The sequence below is a fragment of the Maylandia zebra genome, linkage group LG5, assembly GCF_041146795.1.
Source record: "Maylandia zebra isolate NMK-2024a linkage group LG5, Mzebra_GT3a, whole genome shotgun sequence".
Lineage (NCBI taxonomy): Eukaryota > Metazoa > Chordata > Actinopteri > Cichliformes > Cichlidae > Maylandia > Maylandia zebra.
The window spans coordinates 31,309,579-31,329,869 of NC_135171.1; the positions used below are offsets into that span (position 1 = coordinate 31,309,579).

At 38.8% G+C, this 20,291-nt stretch overlaps 1 protein-coding gene across 1 annotated transcript in view; it reads right to left on the bottom strand.

The window, feature by feature from the left end:
* The window catches only part of stab1 (stabilin 1), a 180,087-nt gene extending 162,985 nt beyond the window's left edge, over positions 1–17,102 (bottom strand). The window contains exons 1-10 of the mRNA XM_014413209.3: positions 16,547–17,102; positions 12,689–12,816; positions 12,173–12,288; positions 8,619–8,704; positions 7,026–7,095; positions 5,454–5,549; positions 4,519–4,632; positions 3,195–3,382; positions 2,952–3,088; positions 178–305 (exon numbers count right to left, since the gene is read on the bottom strand). Coding sequence (XP_014268695.3) covers positions 178–305; positions 2,952–3,088; positions 3,195–3,382; positions 4,519–4,632; positions 5,454–5,549; positions 7,026–7,095; positions 8,619–8,704; positions 12,173–12,288; positions 12,689–12,816; positions 16,547–16,609 — 1,126 coding nt within the window. The 5' untranslated portion in view covers positions 16,610–17,102. The remainder of the gene's footprint in view (positions 1–177; positions 306–2,951; positions 3,089–3,194; positions 3,383–4,518; positions 4,633–5,453; positions 5,550–7,025; positions 7,096–8,618; positions 8,705–12,172; positions 12,289–12,688; positions 12,817–16,546) is intronic.
* Positions 17,103–20,291: the final 3,189 nt, after the last annotated feature.

Below are 20,291 nucleotides of genomic sequence, written 5' to 3' on the forward strand. Positions count from 1 at the left end.
TTTTATTATTTTAAAAAAAAGCTGATATCACCACCACGCCTCACTTTAAGTCATATCCTGTCAGTTAGCTTGAAACACTCTGAGGTGATGATCTCTTGTTTTAACAGGAAACCCCGCCATAGTTCAATAAAGTACTGCGGGTATTTCTCAGAGCGTATTTTTGCTGGTTAGTTTTACCAAACATGGAAATGGCTCCAGTAAAGTTTCCTCTCCAGCTGCCGCTCCGGTCCAGCTCCATGGCGCGCTCCATCAGGTTACCATAACAACGCCGACCATCACTGATCTGATCCACTTCACAAACACATCTGAGAGAAGGGGGCAGGAAGAGAGCGCCACTTTAGCCAACTGACGCAACTGACACTGTGACCTGACCTATCTGATCTTTCCAGGTTTTCCCATCGTTACTTTTAGGAAGCGAATCATTCTCAGTGAAAGTAACGCTCCAGTTTAAAATCACATCTAATCAAGTTCAGCACACATGATCGAGATGCTTTGTGTTTGCCCATTTGACGGATTTTAACTCAAGACTCAAAGCAGTGTTTCGGACAGCTTTATCTTTATCTTTATATAAACACGGACCTACTAAATTTGTATTTCTTTTGTCTTTATGTTAAATATTCATATTAAACATAACCACAATTTCAAATAAAGAGGTCAGTGTGTAGACAAGTAATCCTTATCAGCTAAATGTTCAGTTTCAGGTTGTTTTTTTCTGAGAGGGTTTTGGTCATTTATTTGGTCATCTCAGGCACACACCTCCGGCTCAGCGCAGAAGCCCAGCGCACTTGTTGTTTAAACTAGAGATGGCACGATACCACTTTTTTATGTCCGATACCGATACTGATATCATAAATTTGGATATCTGCCGATACCGATATGAATCCGATATAGTGTGTTTTAATCAATAAAACTGTTTTTTTATATCTTGCTGCATTTTGTATAAGTTCATACTCAAGTTTAAATAAACAACAACACAAAAGCTATTCTGTTATACCTGTATGTAAAAAATACACTGCACCCAAAATATTTCATAGTTCAGCAAAACTGATCAATCTAATAAACTTAAACCTACTCCATTCTTCCTATTCTGGTATTTTAAAGTGTACTTAGCAGAAATATTAAGCAACCTAACTAATAGGGTTGCAAATTCCCAGCAGAAAAAAAATAGGGAACCACCCCCCACCTCATGATTCTTAATCGACGTAATCAACTTTAATTTGATGCAGGTTGGAAAAAAATTGCACAGAAATAAATTATTTTTCAAGAATAATTAAATAGATTCAACATCTTTCTTCAACAGAACTGCAGACTATAAATAAATAAATTCTAACAACAGCTTATCAAGGTTAAACCTGCTGCTGTTGTTCACCCGCTAATTTCCTCTTTCTGGCGCAAAGTAGGCCAAAAACAAAGAAGAGAGACGGACTCGCGACAGAAAAGCCGATCAGCTGATCACTAAGCAATTTCACAACTGAAGTACCAGCAGGAGAGGGAGGGAGAGAGAAGAGGCAGTCGCTCCATATATCGGTTGTTAAGCTTAACGTGGGAATGCTTTACAAACGTTCAAAGATGAACTTACACACTTGCTTTACTTCTCTCTGGGATCACTTCCTCGGAGATGAAATGCCGGTTTGGTAGCGAGGCCACAAACACACAGCCGCTCTATCAGGTGAGCACACTGCTCCAACGTGCTACTCATTATGGGCTGAGTTACGCCGTGTCGCAAGTTTTGTGAGGTGCTTTTTTGATATTTAATGGATCGGATTACATTTTTTATTTCTCTCCGATATCCGATCCAGTAATTTACGTCAGACCGATACCGATACGTAATATCGGATCGGTCCATCTCTAGTTTAAACTTTGTGTTTCTTAGGGGCAGCCAGCCAGAAAGAAGATGGCATGAAGGCAGAGAAGTCAGGAAAGCAAAGTTTAACTCTAACATAAAACAATGGGTCCATGCCTCATCCTCACAGTGAGGATTACAGTTTATTAATTTAACACTGTTACGGGATCTTAACTCAGTAGTAGCAGACATCTGAAGCCGAGGTACTAGTGTTATATGGTAACTGGAAAAGTTGGATTTGAACATGTCTTGACTGGCTTCAATCTCTGGTCTAAGCTTAACGTGGCTTAGACCAGAGTCTAAGACCACGACTCACAGACCAGGACTGGTCTGTGAGTCGTTTGTTACCGGGCCGCAAGAGTCGAGGTTCGGTGTGAAATTTATGGTTTTCAGGGTTTTTATTGTTAACTCGGTTTCCCTGAGTCTTTTCCCATGTTGTAGTTGTGTGTCTTATTTTGAAAGAAATATTTACGCTTACCATAGCGACCAGAGAGCATTAAAGGGCAGAGAGGAGGATGTTACTCTCAATGTTATTGGCACATTTCAGGAGGACACTGCTAATTAAGTTACACAAATACATAGTGAATTTCCGTTTATTATCATATTTACCAAATAGCACAGTTTTTGTCTTGGTCGTATGATTTTCTTTTGTTATATTTATCCTTGACACCCTAAAGCCTGGTCCGTGAAAATATTGTCTGACATTAAACCGGTCTGTGGTGCAAAAAAAGGTTGGGGACCGAAATCCAAAATTCTGCCACACCACTTTAGGATCCTGACAGTAACAGATCAGCTTGTATCGACTGTGGTGTCATTACATCTGGCACGATCTACAAATCTCCCAGATGTATTACATAAATATTTAGACTGTGTTATTTTTTTTCTGCCTAAAATTGTGTTACAGGACTTATGCGTTGGGATAACTTTGTTATTCTACTTTCATCATGGAGTGAAATGGATCTTTTTCTGGTTGGTGTTCTGGTTTTAGTCACAACAAAGTCAAAAGGAGCCGATTCTTCTGGCTGTGGTCACATTTTAGACTGGGCTCTACATTTTTGGTCCTCCTCCCAGTTGTAGATAATGGTAGAGAAAAGTTTGTGTGTCTGACCTGGGTTCGCCATTCAGTTCAGTCTGACAGCGAGCTGTGGGGTCACAGGTGTCCACCGAGCAGGCGGAGACGAGCTGACAGCCAGACTCAGGGCTGCCACCTATAGGCGACATGCCGGACATACATGCACAGCTGGACTGAGAGCCAGAGAGAGAAAGAGATGGAGAGAGAGAGAGGAGTTAAACAAAATGTCAGGATTTTGTTGCAAACAGCTTTTTCCTGACTCTTGGCAGGTCTCCTCACCTTGTTGGCTCCTTTGAAGACACAAACTGTGGAGTTCAAGGGACAGCCCCCGTTGTTATCTAAGCAAGGGTTCTGAGGTATACAGATTTTGCCATCGCCCAGGTAGCCGGGCTTACATGCGCAGCTGACCTTTAACCCCCGAGAGGAGCACTGGGCATTAACGTCACAATCCCTCTGTGAACAAACACCTGAGCAGAAAACGAATAAATAACCTTCAGATTAAATTCATAATGTTATCTGGGTCACTCCATTTAAACAATCAGTGCACTCCCCCCACCTGACCCCCTCAGAATGAGCTGGGGCTTTTGTGCAATACCTTCAGTATATGTAATTATTCCATGAGAAATTACATTTTGTATGAGTGAATGTGTGAGTCAACATTTTGTGCTTTTTAAGTCTTAAGTCTATTTTTTAGCATTTTTTGAGTCCTATTAACATCTTAAACATGGGCGATAGCCACGTGTTGACAGTCAATTTTGCACACACTTCAAGTCGCACACACTTCAATTTTCAGAAGTTTTAATTTCTGTAAATGACTTTGAATATCAATGTCATGTGAAATATCATAGTTTCAACAGTAAGACTGCGGCAGTAGCAGAAACGAGCACTGGCAACCCAGATGTTTGATCTGATTTTTGGTTAAAACAGCAGAAAGTCCATTTTGGGTTAAGTTTACAAGATCCTATCATGTGAGATGGGTGGTCGGTCAAAACAAATTAAAACACATGAAATTCTAATTTTTTTGTACCTACATGCTGATACATGGCTCATCTTCAAGCCCTACTTTGAGGATTTGTAAAATCCTCAAATGCTCCTCATTGTCTACAACTAGGAACAGGGCCATGAAAATTTTAACAGCTCCATTTAAAACACTGAAGTTATTGTATTTAATAATTTGCTGATTTTGAGGGGAACAGGAGAGATTTTTAGTCCATTTTTATTTTAGTTTAATTGAACAACTCATGTTATCAGCAATGTACTGTATATGTACATTGCAATGTAAGATTAAAATAGGCTGTGTGACATCACCAGTTTGCAAAGCCCAGTGTGTTTTTTTCTCTTTTTGTATAAAAAGGTTGGACGTAGCAAAGACAATATACCAATTAAAACTCTTGTATGCAAATTAATATTTTTTTTCTTTTCTTTTAATTTGCCAGAAGGTTTATTGAAGACTCCAGTTGAAATGAGAATTTTCTGGCAATAATTTCATGGTTAAGGCTTTAAACAGTTAACATGTTCACTTGGCCATACACACGCTCACTTCTGGTAACAACAGCAGCATAAACTCAAAATTTTCACAAAATAAATTATTATAATTTTTTACTTGCGCATTTGTTCTGTGGCGTCTTCCTGTATCCAGGCAAACATTCACATACGGCGGCGTCTCCCTCTCCTTTACAGTATGAATACGGGCTGCAATTGTTGCACCTCCGATTCTCTGTCAACAACACAAACATGGCAGCAGCTCACTGCAGGCAGCAGTTTAACACAAAACAAACAGGTAGTGCAGGGAAACATCATTACCTGAGTATCAAACCACATTTGAGAAGTCCTTTTCAATCTACTTGTATTTTTAATTGCAGAAAATGTATCCGTTATTGTGTTTCTAAAATCTTTCTTATTCTTTGATCAAAATAAAGTTGGGTTAGTTAATGCAGTTTATTACTTTGAGCTCACAACACAGCAACAATCTCTTTGTTTTATCTCTTAGCAGTAAATATTAAATACCAGTCTGGGTTGAGGCAGATCTGTTTCAGTTACAGAAGTTATTTTCAATCTGCTAATGAAACTTTTTTTTCTTAGATTTATACTGTACAAATTATTTATTAATGCAATTTACACTTCTCTCTTACACGATGCCAGTCTTGCTTTTACTGTTTTTAACAAATACCACTTTAATGTTTAGTTTGCTTTCTTTTTTATCAATTTTGTTTAGATATAAATTCCTACACCATCTCATAAAGCCCTTACCAGGCATCAGTGGCACTTTTATTTTATCTGTGTTATGTGTTGTTTATTGTTGTCTGTGCTATTGTTGCTCTTTATTGTGCTGCTGTAACAAAAAATTACCCTTGTGGGATAAATATCTATCTATCAGCAGACAGCTACAGCATGCTCCGCAGCTTGTCTAATTCTATGGAGATGATGAAACTAAAATAAATGAACTGTATCATCTAATGAAACCCAGTAATATACATTAATAATGAGTGATGTTTCTGCTAATTTAATACAGTATATTTCTTTGTGGTATGATCTTACCTTGGTCACAGTTCTTCCCAGTGTATGGTGGCTGACACAAACACTCTCCATCACCTTCAGGACCTTTATTACACACTCCATTTTTACAGTCACACACTGCACACAGAGAGGCAGTTTTTAAGCAGATTTCAGATGTTCTTACAGTTTCATAGTAGTCTTTGAAGGTTTGACTTTCTGCTTTATTTCCTTTTAATGTGAAGAAACATTTCACTGAGCTGACCTGTTTATCTAATAAAATTAAAAACTCATTATGAGCACTTTCATGTTGGATGCACATTCCTTCCACCAGCTGTGTCACTATGCACAAGAAACATGCTTGAGACAGCATGATTGGATGACAATGTATATATGTCCCCCTCAGCTGGGCTTCGATGTCAGTATGCGTTTCTTTTGGTTGAGGCACAATGTTAGCTTCCAGGTGAAGAAAAATGATGATTTTATGCTCTCTAGGGCCGTTTAGATACAACATGACAATGACACCGCTTTCCTCTGAAGCAGGTGTTGTGACCAGCATTGAGTGCTGACTGAGATTAGTGTTGTTTTTGAGCTACTAGGGAGTAGTTAGTTCTACTGACAGCGGAAGTGTTTTTCTTTGACTTTGTTAACCATCTCCTTTTCTCTTTTCAGTATGTTTTTTTGGCCTTTTCTTTTTCCAGTTATAAAATTGTTACTCGTACTTGATGTAACAAGTGCACATAAAGACATGAGTATTTGCAAAAAGTGTAGTGCATGCAGACAGCAGCAGATGCAATGCTAATTTTAGTTAGCCTAGCAGTCAGTGCAGCACATGCCGCTTTGCATGTGAAAGGACCTCCTACTTTCAAGTCTTGTTGAACTCAAGATGGCTGTCATTTTCTAACGGATGCTCCTCACTGCAGTAATAAAGGAGGATAAACGCAGGAGATACTTTTGACATACACTGTGACTGGTAAGCTGCTGCCATGAGGATGCTGCATCCCTTTGTTTTAGTGTCAGAGTGACCCCTTCTCTACCACATCTACATCAAAACATATAAATGTTCAGCTTGAGGCTTTAGAACAGGACAAACCAATGGGTGATATGAACCAATGGGTGATGAAGTATACAGAGTCCACAGTTGGTGGATGCAGATGAAAAGTTGCTGATAAGTTTTTCTAAATGTTTTTATGCATTTTGACCAACACAAGGCGAGTGCAACTTAATTCCATTATATTGAAGAAAAAACAACAATCTCATTGATTGTGGCTCAAGAGTTCTTCTTGTAATCAAAAGCCGGTTGCCGGTCAAGCCCCGGCTCGGACAATCTCGGTCGTTGTGTCCTTGGGCAAGACAAGGCAGCTGTGGCTACAATGTAGCTTGCCATCACCAGTGTGTGAATGTGTGTGAATGGGTGGATGACTGAATGTAGTGTAAAGCGCTTTGGGGTCCATAGTGACTAAGTAAAGCGGTATACAAATACAGGCCATTTACCATAACACCAGACAGGTCACACTGAGACGATCTAGGCAGATAAAAGGTATAACAGTACAGGGGAAAATTATGTAAATATGATTTGGGGCAAACTATGCCTCAGAAAGTAAAGAGGGTACCAACCTTTATCACACCTTTCTCCATAAGCATTTGGATTCTTACACTCCTGACAGGCAAAGCCAGTGAAACCATCCTGAGAAGGAAGAAGTTTTTTTTTTTTTAAATTTCGAAATATTACCAAGAAAAAACAAGAACAACCAATTACTTGAAATCTCTGGACTTCCCCAGCATTTCTTCCTCAATGTAACACAAAAAATGCGATATTTGTAAGAATAAACCTAAATACAGTCAAATTTCCTTTTGCTGACCAAACAATAACCATCCAAAGCCACTGTCTCTGAATCAGAAACGTAAATGGACATTAAGATGAAACCATTGTCATGGAGCTAAAAGGTTCCTTCATGTTACTGTTTGCATTTCCACTATGATAACCAACTGCAAAGATGGTTCAAATTAGTTATACAGACAGTTACATGTGGGAATCTATTTAAGAGAACGAGTTTACTTTAAGCTTTCAGTGCGTCTGAGCTGCATGTGTTTGTGACAAATGGTGCAAACAAAACAGCACAGCCTGCTCTATAGCTGAAAATGCTTTACAAAGGTGCGAAGATCTTTATTAGAAAGTAACTGTACAATAATCAGAAGGCAACACTTCTCCGATTAATCAGTCATGTTGTTTTCTCTCCCTCTCTTCATATGTATCTCTCTGTCTCTCTTTCTCTGATATGAAATTTCTCTGGACTTAACCGGCCGAATACACTGCAACTTTGATGTATTTCAGACTTTCATTTTTCTTCATGTCTTTTGAATTTGTTCTTCTGCTCTTCATCTTGATTCTGCTAGGATGTTGAGTTTTAAAACTGAAGTCTACATGCTTGTCTTCTCCGAGTTTAAACAATCTGAGGAGTAGATTCATAAAAAGTAAAAAGCAAGAACTTCATACCAAAATGAATGCAAAAAAGTAATCATTGGCATGATGCCATGCTTCTAGCACAGCCTCTTCTCTCTCTCCCTCTTCCTCTTGTCTCCTTTTCCAGGAACCTCTCTATGTGATGTCTTTCCTGCGGCTCAGCTGCATTCTCCCTGTGACTTTGATTTAAATTCGGATTGTCTACCTGCCTGCCTTACCGTTTAAATTCACAGAATTCACAGAACTCTCCTCTCCCCCTTTGAAAGTAGTCCTGAAATTATTTTGCTGCAAAATTGTTCCTGTGATTCGATGCAATTTTGGCTTCCAGTGATACATATTACCTTGACTTCAGTCAGTCAAGGTAATCAGTATCAGTTGTAACTGAAATTAAATTTAAATTCCAACTGGATTAATCACCCAGTCACAGTGCATGTGAACCAGCCAACATGCAATGCTCAGATGTAACTTGATTGCTACATTTTTTATAAAGTTATGCATGCAAAAACAACAGTAGCCTGATGTTTCACTACAGTGGAAACAAGTGTTTATCTCACTGACAATGGTTCTTTGGTCTGAAATAGTTTTTGGTACTTTGGGGATGGAAACACAGATAATGAGTACTTTTTTCTTCCTTGAAACCAGGAAAGAAAAGAAAAGAAAGAAGAAACCAGGACAGGTTTTCACATAAAAGTTAATAATGAATAGCATCTCTATAAATACATAAAAAAGAGAGAAGGGATACCAACATTACAGATGCAGGTTCCGTTGCCCAGGTCTCCATCCTGACAGACCCCATTATTGTTGCAGGTCTTCCCAGACCAGCTGGGGCAGGCTGCAGACACACAACAAGTGAGAATGTGTGATTAGAAAAAATCAGAGCTGTTTATTCAATTTGTGCATTGAACATTTATCCAGTTTGAATTCATATAAACATTTGGCAAACTGTGTAAGATAACCTGATGATGTCTATCTTAGAGGTAATCTGTGACTAAGCTGTGCACTATGCGCAGTGTGGGTTTCAGGCATGCCAGACTGCGAGAAAAGTAATGTGTTTAATCACAAATTACACAGAGATTAAAAAAAAAACATAACACAGCCATGCATCACCAGCTAATGTCCTGCTTTCATGAGTTGAAAATGTATCTGAATATTTAAAAGTTTCCAGCAGAACTTTATAACTAAGTAGCTCTGTGAAAGATGGAAAATGTCAGAAGACACACTGTTATCCTCAGCAAAGAGGGAATTAAGGCGGTGCAAGAAGTGGATGAGTTGTACTTACTTGTGTGAACTTACACACCAAGTGTTACTACAATCAAACTTATTATTCAATTAGGAATGCCAACAGGACATAACCACATTTAAACAAGCAAGCTGTTGATCTCTGTTGATCATCTGATCACCAGTTGAAGTAGGCTTAGAAAAACCTGATAGTTAATAGAGCAGAAGAGAAAGGCCTTTTTTATTTCTGCTGGATGTTTTAATTATGTCTATAAAAAATAATAAATGTATGAATTTTCATCTTCTACCCTTCCACCGAGTAATCCTAAATCCACTTGTTTCCAGCTCCAAATTTACGTTTATTTATTAGGCTATTTATTTTTGTATTTTTTGAAGTTTTTTACCTTTCTGCACTTTGATTATTTGCAATAAACAAGCAAACAGGTGATGTGTTTATGTAAGTTAGTTAAGTTATGTAAGTGATATGATGATATGGCTGCTGTGACAGCATCATTTCCCAACTCTTGGGGTGAATAAAGCATATGTTATCTTTTTATTAATGGATTCATTCTCTGTCTAAAACATGATGTCTTAGCTCCTCCCCATTTACAAAAATCCTTCTTAGGATTGGGTTTTCCTTATAAACACAGCAGGTGAGTGGGTGGGACTGATATGTTCATGAGATGACCATAAGGTATCTGAAGCCTGAGTGTTTAACTCACAGTGATTACTTGTACATATGCAGATGACCTCCAGCAAATCAACTGACCCAAAGAGAAGCAACAGAGACATGTTCCTTCAGAGACACAGTCCACTCTCTGGTTGAAACTTTCTGGGGGTTTGTTTGTTGTTGGGTTTTGTTTTTTTGTTTTTTACTGGAGCAGGATAATGAGCACAAAACCACCTCAAAGCTTTCCCAGGACAAAGAAATCCAAGGACTGCTGACAGCCGTGGCCTTCACCCCACAGTCGCCTGACCTCAAACCCAATGAACATTCAAGGGGGCACTTAAAGACTGTGCCAAACACGGCTGACATTACAAGAAGCTCTTTGGAGCACTCTCAGGTTATGGTGGGATAACATCAGTTATCCGTCCATGGTGTTAACAAAATTGGGTGCATGTGCAGCCCTAGTCCTTCCATAAAGTGCACCTACGGGCTCAGGAGCACATTTGCATGACTCACAGCTATTGGTCTTAATGCACAAGCTGTTTTAGCTCCTCCTCCATTAAACTTAATTCTTCGTAAACAGATGTTTTTACTGACAGGTGGGTGGAGCTTCTGTGCTCACAAACAGAACTGTGCATACCCAGTGTTGCCAACTATATTTAGCGAGTTTTCAGACCCTCTTAGCGACTTTTTTTTCTAAAAAGCGACTAGCGAGAAATCTGGCAACTTTTTCTGGTGTTATTGGAGACTTATTTATGACGACACATTTGCCGGTCACTTTTGCCGGTAAAGGAGCAGGGTTGGAATTGTGACATTAAAAAAAACCAATAATTGCTAAAAGAAATTTAATTTGTAGTTCCAAATAAACTCTAAATGCATTTAGGACGTTTTTTCCTCACTTTATGTCTCTTCCACGATGTTGTTTCTCTCTTCAACAACGTAGGTTACAATTACATTATGCAAATTAGGAGATGACGTCATTTAGCGACTTCTAGCGACTTTTAGGACAACCAATATCACTTTTCAATACTGAGGAGTTGGCAACACTGTGCATACCTGGCTTGACTATATTAGTTATAGCTGCTCTTCCTGACATCACACAGAGCCAACGATCAATAAAGATTTCCGGGAATGGAGTGTTAAGAGCAGTCTAAATTAATGAGGAGGTAGATAACGAGGAAAACTATAAGTTTATCCTTTAAACCAAAATATAAGCATATGAAACAGTGTCAACAGAGTCATGCTGATTTTTTGGGAGCCAAATATAACAATCGAAATAATCTGTGGCATTGTCTTCTATGATGATTAAGATTTTTGTCAAGTATAAATATATATGACGTTTACTTACTAGACAATGAAATGCGATACATACGTTGTCATTAATGGTGCACTGGTAACAGCTTCACAGTAAAATATGGGCAGTAAACGGCAAACCCACATTAATTAGCTGGACTAACGCTAGCTTTGCTCAGAAGATCTCAAAACTAGCTAAAAGTGCCTTTATGTTGATGACCGTTAAACATTGTCCTAAACAACAGACGTTATCACTTAGTTCTTCTCGTACAAACACAGTACAGCTTACATACAACTCAATTTTCCAGAAAAACACATTCACGACTTTATCTTTTTCTACCTGTAACAGATAAATTACACACTGGGACCATAGCGTTATGTGATTGGTGGAGAGTAACAATCAGTCAAACGACCAATCAGTCAGCTGCTCAGTCTTTGTTGGACTCTATAAACCAGAACGCAGATTAGAAAATGAATCAGTATTTTGAAATCATTTATGTTTAAATGCATCATTTAAAGCTGGTTATTAAAGTTATTTCTACCTGTTCTTCACCAGTATCAGAGTTCAGTTCACAGGATAACCTTTAATGTTTAGATGTTTCCTTTTTAGACTTGTGCAAAGTTATGAATTCATAAGAGTAATAATTTTCTGCATTACTCTCTTTAATTTTATTATTATTACTTTTATTGAATCAGGAAGTCCCACAAAGATCAAATCTATTTTACAAGGAAACCTCGCCAAGGCAGCAGCCATACAAACTCAAAACATCTTTTTTCTTATTTGCAGCACATTATTTGTAGATCTTGATCACCTACACATCTGATAATGTCTCTGACTGAGGTAGGTGGTGCTCATTTGATCCATTTTGTGGAGAAGTTGTACGATCCATTAAACACTGCTGCAGACTAAAGCAGGAAGTCTGGGTTTAAATGTGATCAAAATTATGGCACAAATGATAGTTCATCATATGTACTTTGTGTGTGTGTGTGTGTGTGTGTGCGTGCGTGCGTGCGTGCGTGTGTGTGCGTGCGTGCGTGCGTGCGTGTGTGTGTGCGTGCGTGCGTGTGTGTGTGTGTGTGTGTGTGTGTGTGTGTGTGTGTGTGTGTGTGTGTGTGTCTTACAGAGACACAGCGGTCCCCAGTGCTGTTGGCAGCACTTTGGCTGCATGACGTTCTTCACACAGATGTGCTGACATCCCTCCAGCTGCAGCTCCCTGCTGCCGATGTTCACCACATAACTGCAGCACAGCGAGACTCGAGGTAAACAAACTGCCTTAATCATACCACTGCTGCCAGCGCTACTAATTACTACTGCAAATCTCACAGTTAGCATTCATGAGTTATCCTTGAATCTAAGCTTTGCATGATTAATAAAGGTGGAATTATGTTGCTGTCATTATTTATTTAACAGGGAAGGTGCATGTTAAGGTACACTGGCATAAAAATGATGTAAACATGTCAGATTTTGGCAGAAATGTTCATTTACAACAGTGATCCTAGAGGAGGGTCACATGAAACAATATACAATATGCAAAAGACATACAGGTGTACAACATAACACACATAAAGGCATTGCTATAGGTAAGCTGTTCCAGTCTTCACTTCATGTTAACTGTGGGTATGAAGCTTGACCTGTACCTGCAGTTGGTGATGCCAGTGCTGCTGAAGCCGCGGGGGCAGCTCGCAGTGATGGCAGCAGCACAGGAAGTGCAGTCTGTTTGTACCTCCAACCTCTGCAGGATATCACATCGACCAGGAGGAGGAGTCTGAGGAAGGAGAGGAGCTGTTTACAGTCTTATACCACTCTCTGTCCACATTTCACAACATCACTGTTAATATGGACAGACCCCTGCAGATTGCATTCTAATACATCTCTGTTTTTAATGAGCAACAATTTGTGATAAGACATCTTCTGATATTCCCACAACTGATATTTATAACTAACAATCACTACTACAGGTAGCATAAAGATAATAACAGGTGTGCCACAGCTGTTGGTAAGATCGATGGTAAGAGTAGTTGTATCATCACAGTAGTAATAATACAACAGTAGTAATTACAGAACCCGTTTTTACACAAAAAGCAGCAAAAAAAAGAAGTGCAAACCAAACTGCATTCTTTAAATGCATTTTAAGACTTGATGTGTGTTTGATTAAATTATAGAGTGCTGGTATCATTTAATCTTGTTTTTACTGAAATAACTGACAATGACGACTGCAAAGAAAAAGAATAAGGAATAAATACCAGCAAATTACAATAACCTCAAACCCTTACATACATATATAAGAGTTTTCACATTAACAGCAGTTCTTTTAGAAAACTATGTTTTAAAGTTGCAGAAGGTTGCCAATTTTTTAAAACTTATTTAGACAAAGGCTCTCAAACTCTACAGCTGGGATTATTCTCTATACTGATACATCCATCTCTGCTTATCCATGTCAGGGTCGCGGGGGGGCTGGAACCTAACCCAGCTACCGTCACCAATCTGACACAGGGCTAACACAGAGGGACCAACAACGCAATGAACGCACAAGCATCTCAGTATTTTGGATGCCTTAGTAGACTGTAGCAACCAGGAATTGAATCACCAACCTACTGATCAGAAGCTGACCTGTTCTGCAGCACATTCATGATAAAAGCGGAGACCGTGTAGTGGTGAATGGATGTTTTAACTTATCTAAGTGAAGTAAAAACTTGAAAGTACATTCTGCCTCCGATTACTGAAACTGTGTATGACTCCAACTCATAATTGCTGTTTGGTTAAGTTCTGGAGCACTTCATCATTTTCACACAACAAATTCAGTCTGCTGTTTGATGGCCTGCACTGTGAACGTTATTAAAACAGCCCTGGTGATGATACAGCAACGTCAGCAGAGTTTTCTTACTTACAGACAGTGGACTAAATGTTATGGAGTCTGCAGGATGTGGCTCTTTAACACAGAGACATTTTTTTGGGTGTTTAACCCATAGGAGGAACCAAAAGTCAGACCAATGCATCCTTTGTTGCTTCAATACCGGCCAGATATTGCTCAATGGATCCGTTCTATAAACAAACAACTGAGAGACTGTTTGGGAATGGATCTTAAAAATGTAAAAGTGTAAGTGTAAATGAAATATTTCAACAACTGCACACAGTGCCACAGTATTATTTACAATCTCATAATGAACTGTAGTAACTGTAAAAATCCCTCTGATGTTTTATCCAACAACATTATTGGCATGAATGCAAAACTAGTGACTCAGTTTAAATTACACTTGCCCAACATGTTTATTTTAAAGGTTTAGAGGTTTTAGAGGTTTAGTAATAAATTTGATAATGTTGGCTGGGCAACATGAGATAGGGGTAGTTATATAGAATTCAGTGATCATTTACATTATCACTTTTCAGGTGGTCTGGTGGTGGCAAGAAGCAGTGGCAATAGAAGCATGAAGTTCCACTAACATCAAACGTATTTTTCACGGTGGCAGTGATACATTTTGCACAAAACATAGATGTCCAGAACAAGAGAAATACGTCTCCTTCAGCATGTTCCTCAGGTCTTTCTGCAGAGACACTCTGCAGTGTGTAGTAAGAAAACACAGTTTTCCTCGTATCTGCTTTTTGTTCTTTGTTTACATTTAGTTTGGTGATGGAAGACTTTGACCAATCACAGGCTTTTCAGACCAGACCAGAAGTAAAAAATGGCGTTGCAAGGGATGAAGCAGCTGCCTACACTTAACAGAATGGGGTTTAAGTCCTGTATGAGGCCAGAAAAGAGCCTGGCTTCTGAAGCAGGTGCAGATGCTTGTCTGCTGTTAAGGGCTTAAAACAGAGTGATGAGAGCTGCAGGGCAGTTTTCCGTGTTCAGTTTTTATTTGTTTGTTTGTCTGTAGATTTATGCCTCATGCAGCTTTAAACTCAGGATATCTTGTCTGAGTTCATGAACTACTTGAAAATACAATGCCTTTAATATTTGGAATATCTAATTATAATGAACTTTCCAACTTTCCAAAGCGCTATTACTTCTTACTAAGCTGGTTTAGGACCTAAATATATAATACCTTTTTAACAGCTTTGTTTGTGTTGGAAAGCCGTTTCTATGTACAGACAGATATACCAAACTGTTTTTAATGTGATTAATTATTGTTTGCAATCACTTTTACGCAATAAAGAATCAACCCGACTCGCTGCTCCAGATCTTTCAGCAAAAACATTACAAAGTAGAGATTATTAAAGGAAAATTACCACAAAATCAAAGGCTGTGATATTAAGAAAACATGTGCTTATAAAAATCTGAGAAAAGTTGTAGGAGAGCACAACCTGACAAATGGCCTCACTTTGTAACTTCAAGGTTAAATATTTTGAGTTTCTGAAATTGTTTAGCCCTGTTAAGCTGATGCAACTCTGTTTTAAAAAAACTCTGGGTCTCATTTGCAGCTTTACTCATTTGTATTATGCAGAGATGTCTATGATGTGGAAGTTCCAGGTTTGCAGTAGCAAATGATTGACTTTACTGTATACACAGTCCCATGCGTAGTTTGTCACACTGAGCTGTTTAATGTTTGTCGTTTATGTTTACAGCTAAGCTGTTTGGGTTGTTTTTTTAATTCACTTTCATATCACAACAACAAAGCTTTAACACCTCTGACAGTCGCAGGTTAAGTTCATCAGTGGTGACACTGAATTAGAGAAAGTATAGTTACTCATGCCTGCATAAAGTAATAGAAATACACTAATATACTGCTTTATTGTCATTAAAAAACAATTACGCATTGAATGCTAACTGATACTAAATTTCAAAACAGTTGTATTGAGTTTTATTTGTGATCAAATAGTGCAGTAAGCATGTAATCATAGTATTTACATCATGGAAACATTTCACTGTTAAGCTCATCTACTTAAAGAAAAGCATGTTACAGTGATCCATAATGTTCATTTTTCTGTGTTCTGCAATTTTCAGATTCAAAATTATTCATTGTTTCCATCATAAATTTTGCTCAAGCTTCTTCAGACTTATTCAATCCAACCTAATTTTATTCACAGAGCACTCTTTAAAAACAAGAGTGCTGTACAAAGCGCCAAAACACGCCACAACAAATCAATAAAAAAATAAACAAGAAGGTAAGGACACACCACTCTCATTCTAAATTCAAAGCCAGGGAATAAAAATCAGTTTTAAAATGTGATTTTAAAACAGGCAATGAGGGGCCATCCTAACATGGGGAGGGAGATCACCCCACAGTTTGGGGGCGAATAGCTAAAAAAAAAGTCGATCTCCACTGGTTTTCAGCTGACCTCAGTGGCCTTGAGAGAGTGTATGGAGTCAGAAGCTCAGATATGTGCAGTGGTGCTGATTCATTAAAGGTTTTTAAAATAAATTTTAAAAAACATCTTAAAAAGGGGTAATGGAGGGAGGTGTTAACCATACAGTTACATTTTTGACATTTGCATCCATGATTCAAAGACAGTAGGTGGTACATGACCTCAGCGTGGTGGTGTAGTTGGAGGTGTGTTACCTGTTGTTTCACTGAAGGTAGCAAGCAGAGCAGTGGCAGCAGCAGCAGCAGCAGCAGCAGCATGGCTCAAAGTCTCACATCCAGATACAAAAACAAACCTACTAATCCTCCTCAGTAAGCAAAACAAAAATCAGTTAAAAATAATATAAGAATATGTCCAGAGAGTTGTAACTAAACTCGTTTCCTCGCTCCCGTGTCAGCGCTGAACTTCAAATAAAACCTGAACTACTAACTACAGGAAAAAATACAGATAGCAACATCCTCTGTGCAGGAAAAACAAAACGATTAGAACACAATAGCCAAGTATTCCTCAGATAATGATTGGGAAAGCTGAAGTAACCTGCTGCTTAAAGACGTGGAAACGCTGGAAAAATGTAAGCACTTAGTGAAAAAAAAATCCAAAAAAATACACAGGGTTGATCCAACCAACAATTAACAGCAGGCTCACTTGGGACGCTGTTATGTGGGAAATGACCAACAAACAACAGCAAACGAATGAACTCTGAGCTCAGCGTGCAGCGAGGCAGAGAGGCTGCAGCAACTACTTGTGTCACGTCTTTCCTCCCTAATCTAGGAAGAGAAAGAAAGAGGAAAAAGCACACAAAGTGGTAGAATAGGAACCTCCCAGTAGGAAGGTCATCACCTCCTACCACTCCCCCAGTAACAGCAGAGACACTTGTTTTATTCACAAAAGAATGAGCAATATAGTCGCACACAAACACACCCATGGAAATCAACTGTGATGACTTCAGACCACAGATTCACAAACAGCCATGAGATAAACATCAAAACAGAACTTTACTTTAGTTAAAGATATCAAAAAGCTGGACAGTATGCAGTGAAGTTTTCCATTTTTCCATTTTCTGTCTGCACAGACATACCCAGACAGCCCTCTCCCTGGTCACCCCCTCTCCCCAGGAAGAGCTGGAGGAAGTGAATTGCCACTGTGTGCCCTAGATCCTCTGGGGGTATGTTTTTACGGAGGATTTGCCTTTCCCAAGGCAAAATGGCTCTTAGTGACGAGCCAGACCATGTGGAAAAGATATATATAAATCTTAGAAAGTTTGTATCTGTCTTGTGTGAAACTTGTATGAAAAGCATACAAGAGTGAAAACAGATATAAGATCCCTTGAAAAATTATATAATGAAACTTGTATGTTTTGGATACTTACTAAAACAATATATGAAAGTAATGAGAAAGTGGCCACTTTCATATAAGCCTTACATGATTCACTATATGAAGTAGGCCACATCTTATGCAAGTCTTTTGGAAGTTTTTACTATTTCTTTTCCATATGGGAGACCAAGTGTGATTCATAAGACCCTAATGGCAGAGATAACTTTGCACTGACAGGGGTCCCACCTAGGAGCCAGGTCTGTTGACCCTCCACCCACAGGAGGGGTTGTAGGTTGCAGTGAGGCCTTGGTGGTCTGATCTCCGGTTACTGAAACTGAAATAGTGAAATCCTAATATACTCTTATCCAAGGTTATTATTATCATTAACTAAAACGAAACTACAAACTAAAAGTAGGTGTTAAAAATAACTTGTTTATAAACATACAAAGTACTCTATAAAGTAACTGAAATGATACTATCAGCTTAGACAAATAACTAAGGAAATAATAAAAATAAGCAGGAAATGTATTCAGTTTCAGTCAGTGAGGTCAGATTTGTCAACACGGCAATGCTTATAAAACTTTGGCTCATTTGTTCACTTGGATATGTAACAGGAAGTGTAGTAACGTCTGCTCAAAACTTCTTTAATCTTGTCCCTAAAAATACCACAAACACACCTGTTAAAAACACAAAAACTAAAACTTTCAATGAACCTTAAAAAAAAAAAAATCAATAGAACCTAAAAAACATTAAAAAAAAAACACAAATTAAAAAAATCTAATTCACGCTGTAAAATAACTAAAACTAAACTGAAATTAAGATTCAAATCATTAACAATGAAATAAAAACAATATTAGTGGCAATATGTATAAAACTATATTTAAAAAAACAGATTTCAGACAAGCACAGCAAAAGGAAATTCACTGACTTGTGTTACTCCAGGTAACACAGGCTCATCTTGTGTAGTCGCCCCTAAAAGCCTGTTTTGACCCAGGACAAACCCTGATGTTGCATCTCAGACCATGCAGCACTAACCAGCAGAGTAACTGCATTTTTACTTATTTTCTGTATCTTCAGCCATGCCAGCCTGTGACTCACACTCTGGGTCAACCTGACCTGTGCTCTCTCTCCTCTGCACTCTCTGTGTGGTGAGTGTGTGTTTATTTACTGGAGTGAAGACAGGTGTGTTTAAGCTTCATGAATCAATACCTCTTCCACAGACACTTAATAATGCCTCAGTCTGAGCGTGTTCACCATTGCCATCTTTCTATTTACCAATCAGATGTGACAAGCGAGGAGTGGATCTGACTCTGTAAACTCTCTGCTCATTGGCTGACCACCTGTGACAGACAAATTATTAATAAGAAAGCATATCCTGGAGCAGATCCTCTTCTATGACTCTTAAACTGGAAAGAAAAAAATTAATGAGATGTTTTATTTACTATGACCTGAACCCAAGTGACCAAGCCCAAACGTGTTTCCTGATGTCAAAGAGTGAGGGAGATAAGAGGCGTTTTCCCATAGATTTCTATACAACCGGAAGTCTTTTTGCAGCCAGAGCAACTGCCCCCTGGTGGCCAATCAAAATTTGCATTGCGGTCAGGAAGTCTGACAGAGGAACGGCAAAGAGAGTGCAGTTGTATTTCAAAATAAAAGCCCCTGAGTAGACTAATTGTTCCTGTTGTAATTTGAAGTTGTACAAAGGACAGAACAGAACTAGGGCGCAAAGTCACAGATGTATCTACTGACTACTGTACTCCTGAAGTTATCGGCTAAATATTTTGATAGTTTGAGATCTCAGATGGGATATGACAGTGCTTCATTTACTCTGACACACTGGGATCTCTCAAAAATGACTTTTCTCCATTAAAATATGTGCTCTTGCAGTGTTAAAATGCAGTTATATTGTTTTTAATTCTCTAAAGCAGAATGTTTTGAATGACCTCTAACTAATGCTACTAAATATTTGTAATAGACGGTGATTAATGATATTCATCCTACGAGGTGTGTCTCAGAAGAGCAGCAGTGAGATTGTGAGAATCCGTCTCCTCTCCCAGCCCAGAGCTTCAAGCGGATTTCCCCTCCTGCTCGTTCCAGTGCAGCGGTGTGATTTGGACGGATTTCCTCGTGAGCTGACACAATTCCCCGTCTGCTTCGAATGACAACCGTGAACAAATGCAAAAGCGGTGTTTCTTTCCTGTTTTAATCCAGCCAGGCTCGATAAACAGACACAGCAAGGTGACTGTCACTGGAGACAGGGTCAAGGGTCAGACAGAACAATAGCAGGAAGCGAGTGCTTTACCACAGTTTACTGCCTTGCTCACTGACTTTCCAGCGGCAGACTTTATTCTGACAGATGTTCCAAACGGCTAAAAGAATCTAACCACGAGTCAGAAGCTTTTTAAGTTTCCCTCATGTTTACAAGTTGCACTATTTTGCTGTTTCATCTGGTATCCTGGTAAAAACCATAGACTGTATATAAAAGATGAACGCAGCCGCTTTGGCAGTACCCATTAGTCTACCATTAAAGTTTCAAGCTGAGCATTTTGGTCATCGTCGTACTGTATATGACACGGAGTTCTCGGCTTGCAGCATGTACAGTGCAGCGATTCCCATTAGCATTCAGAA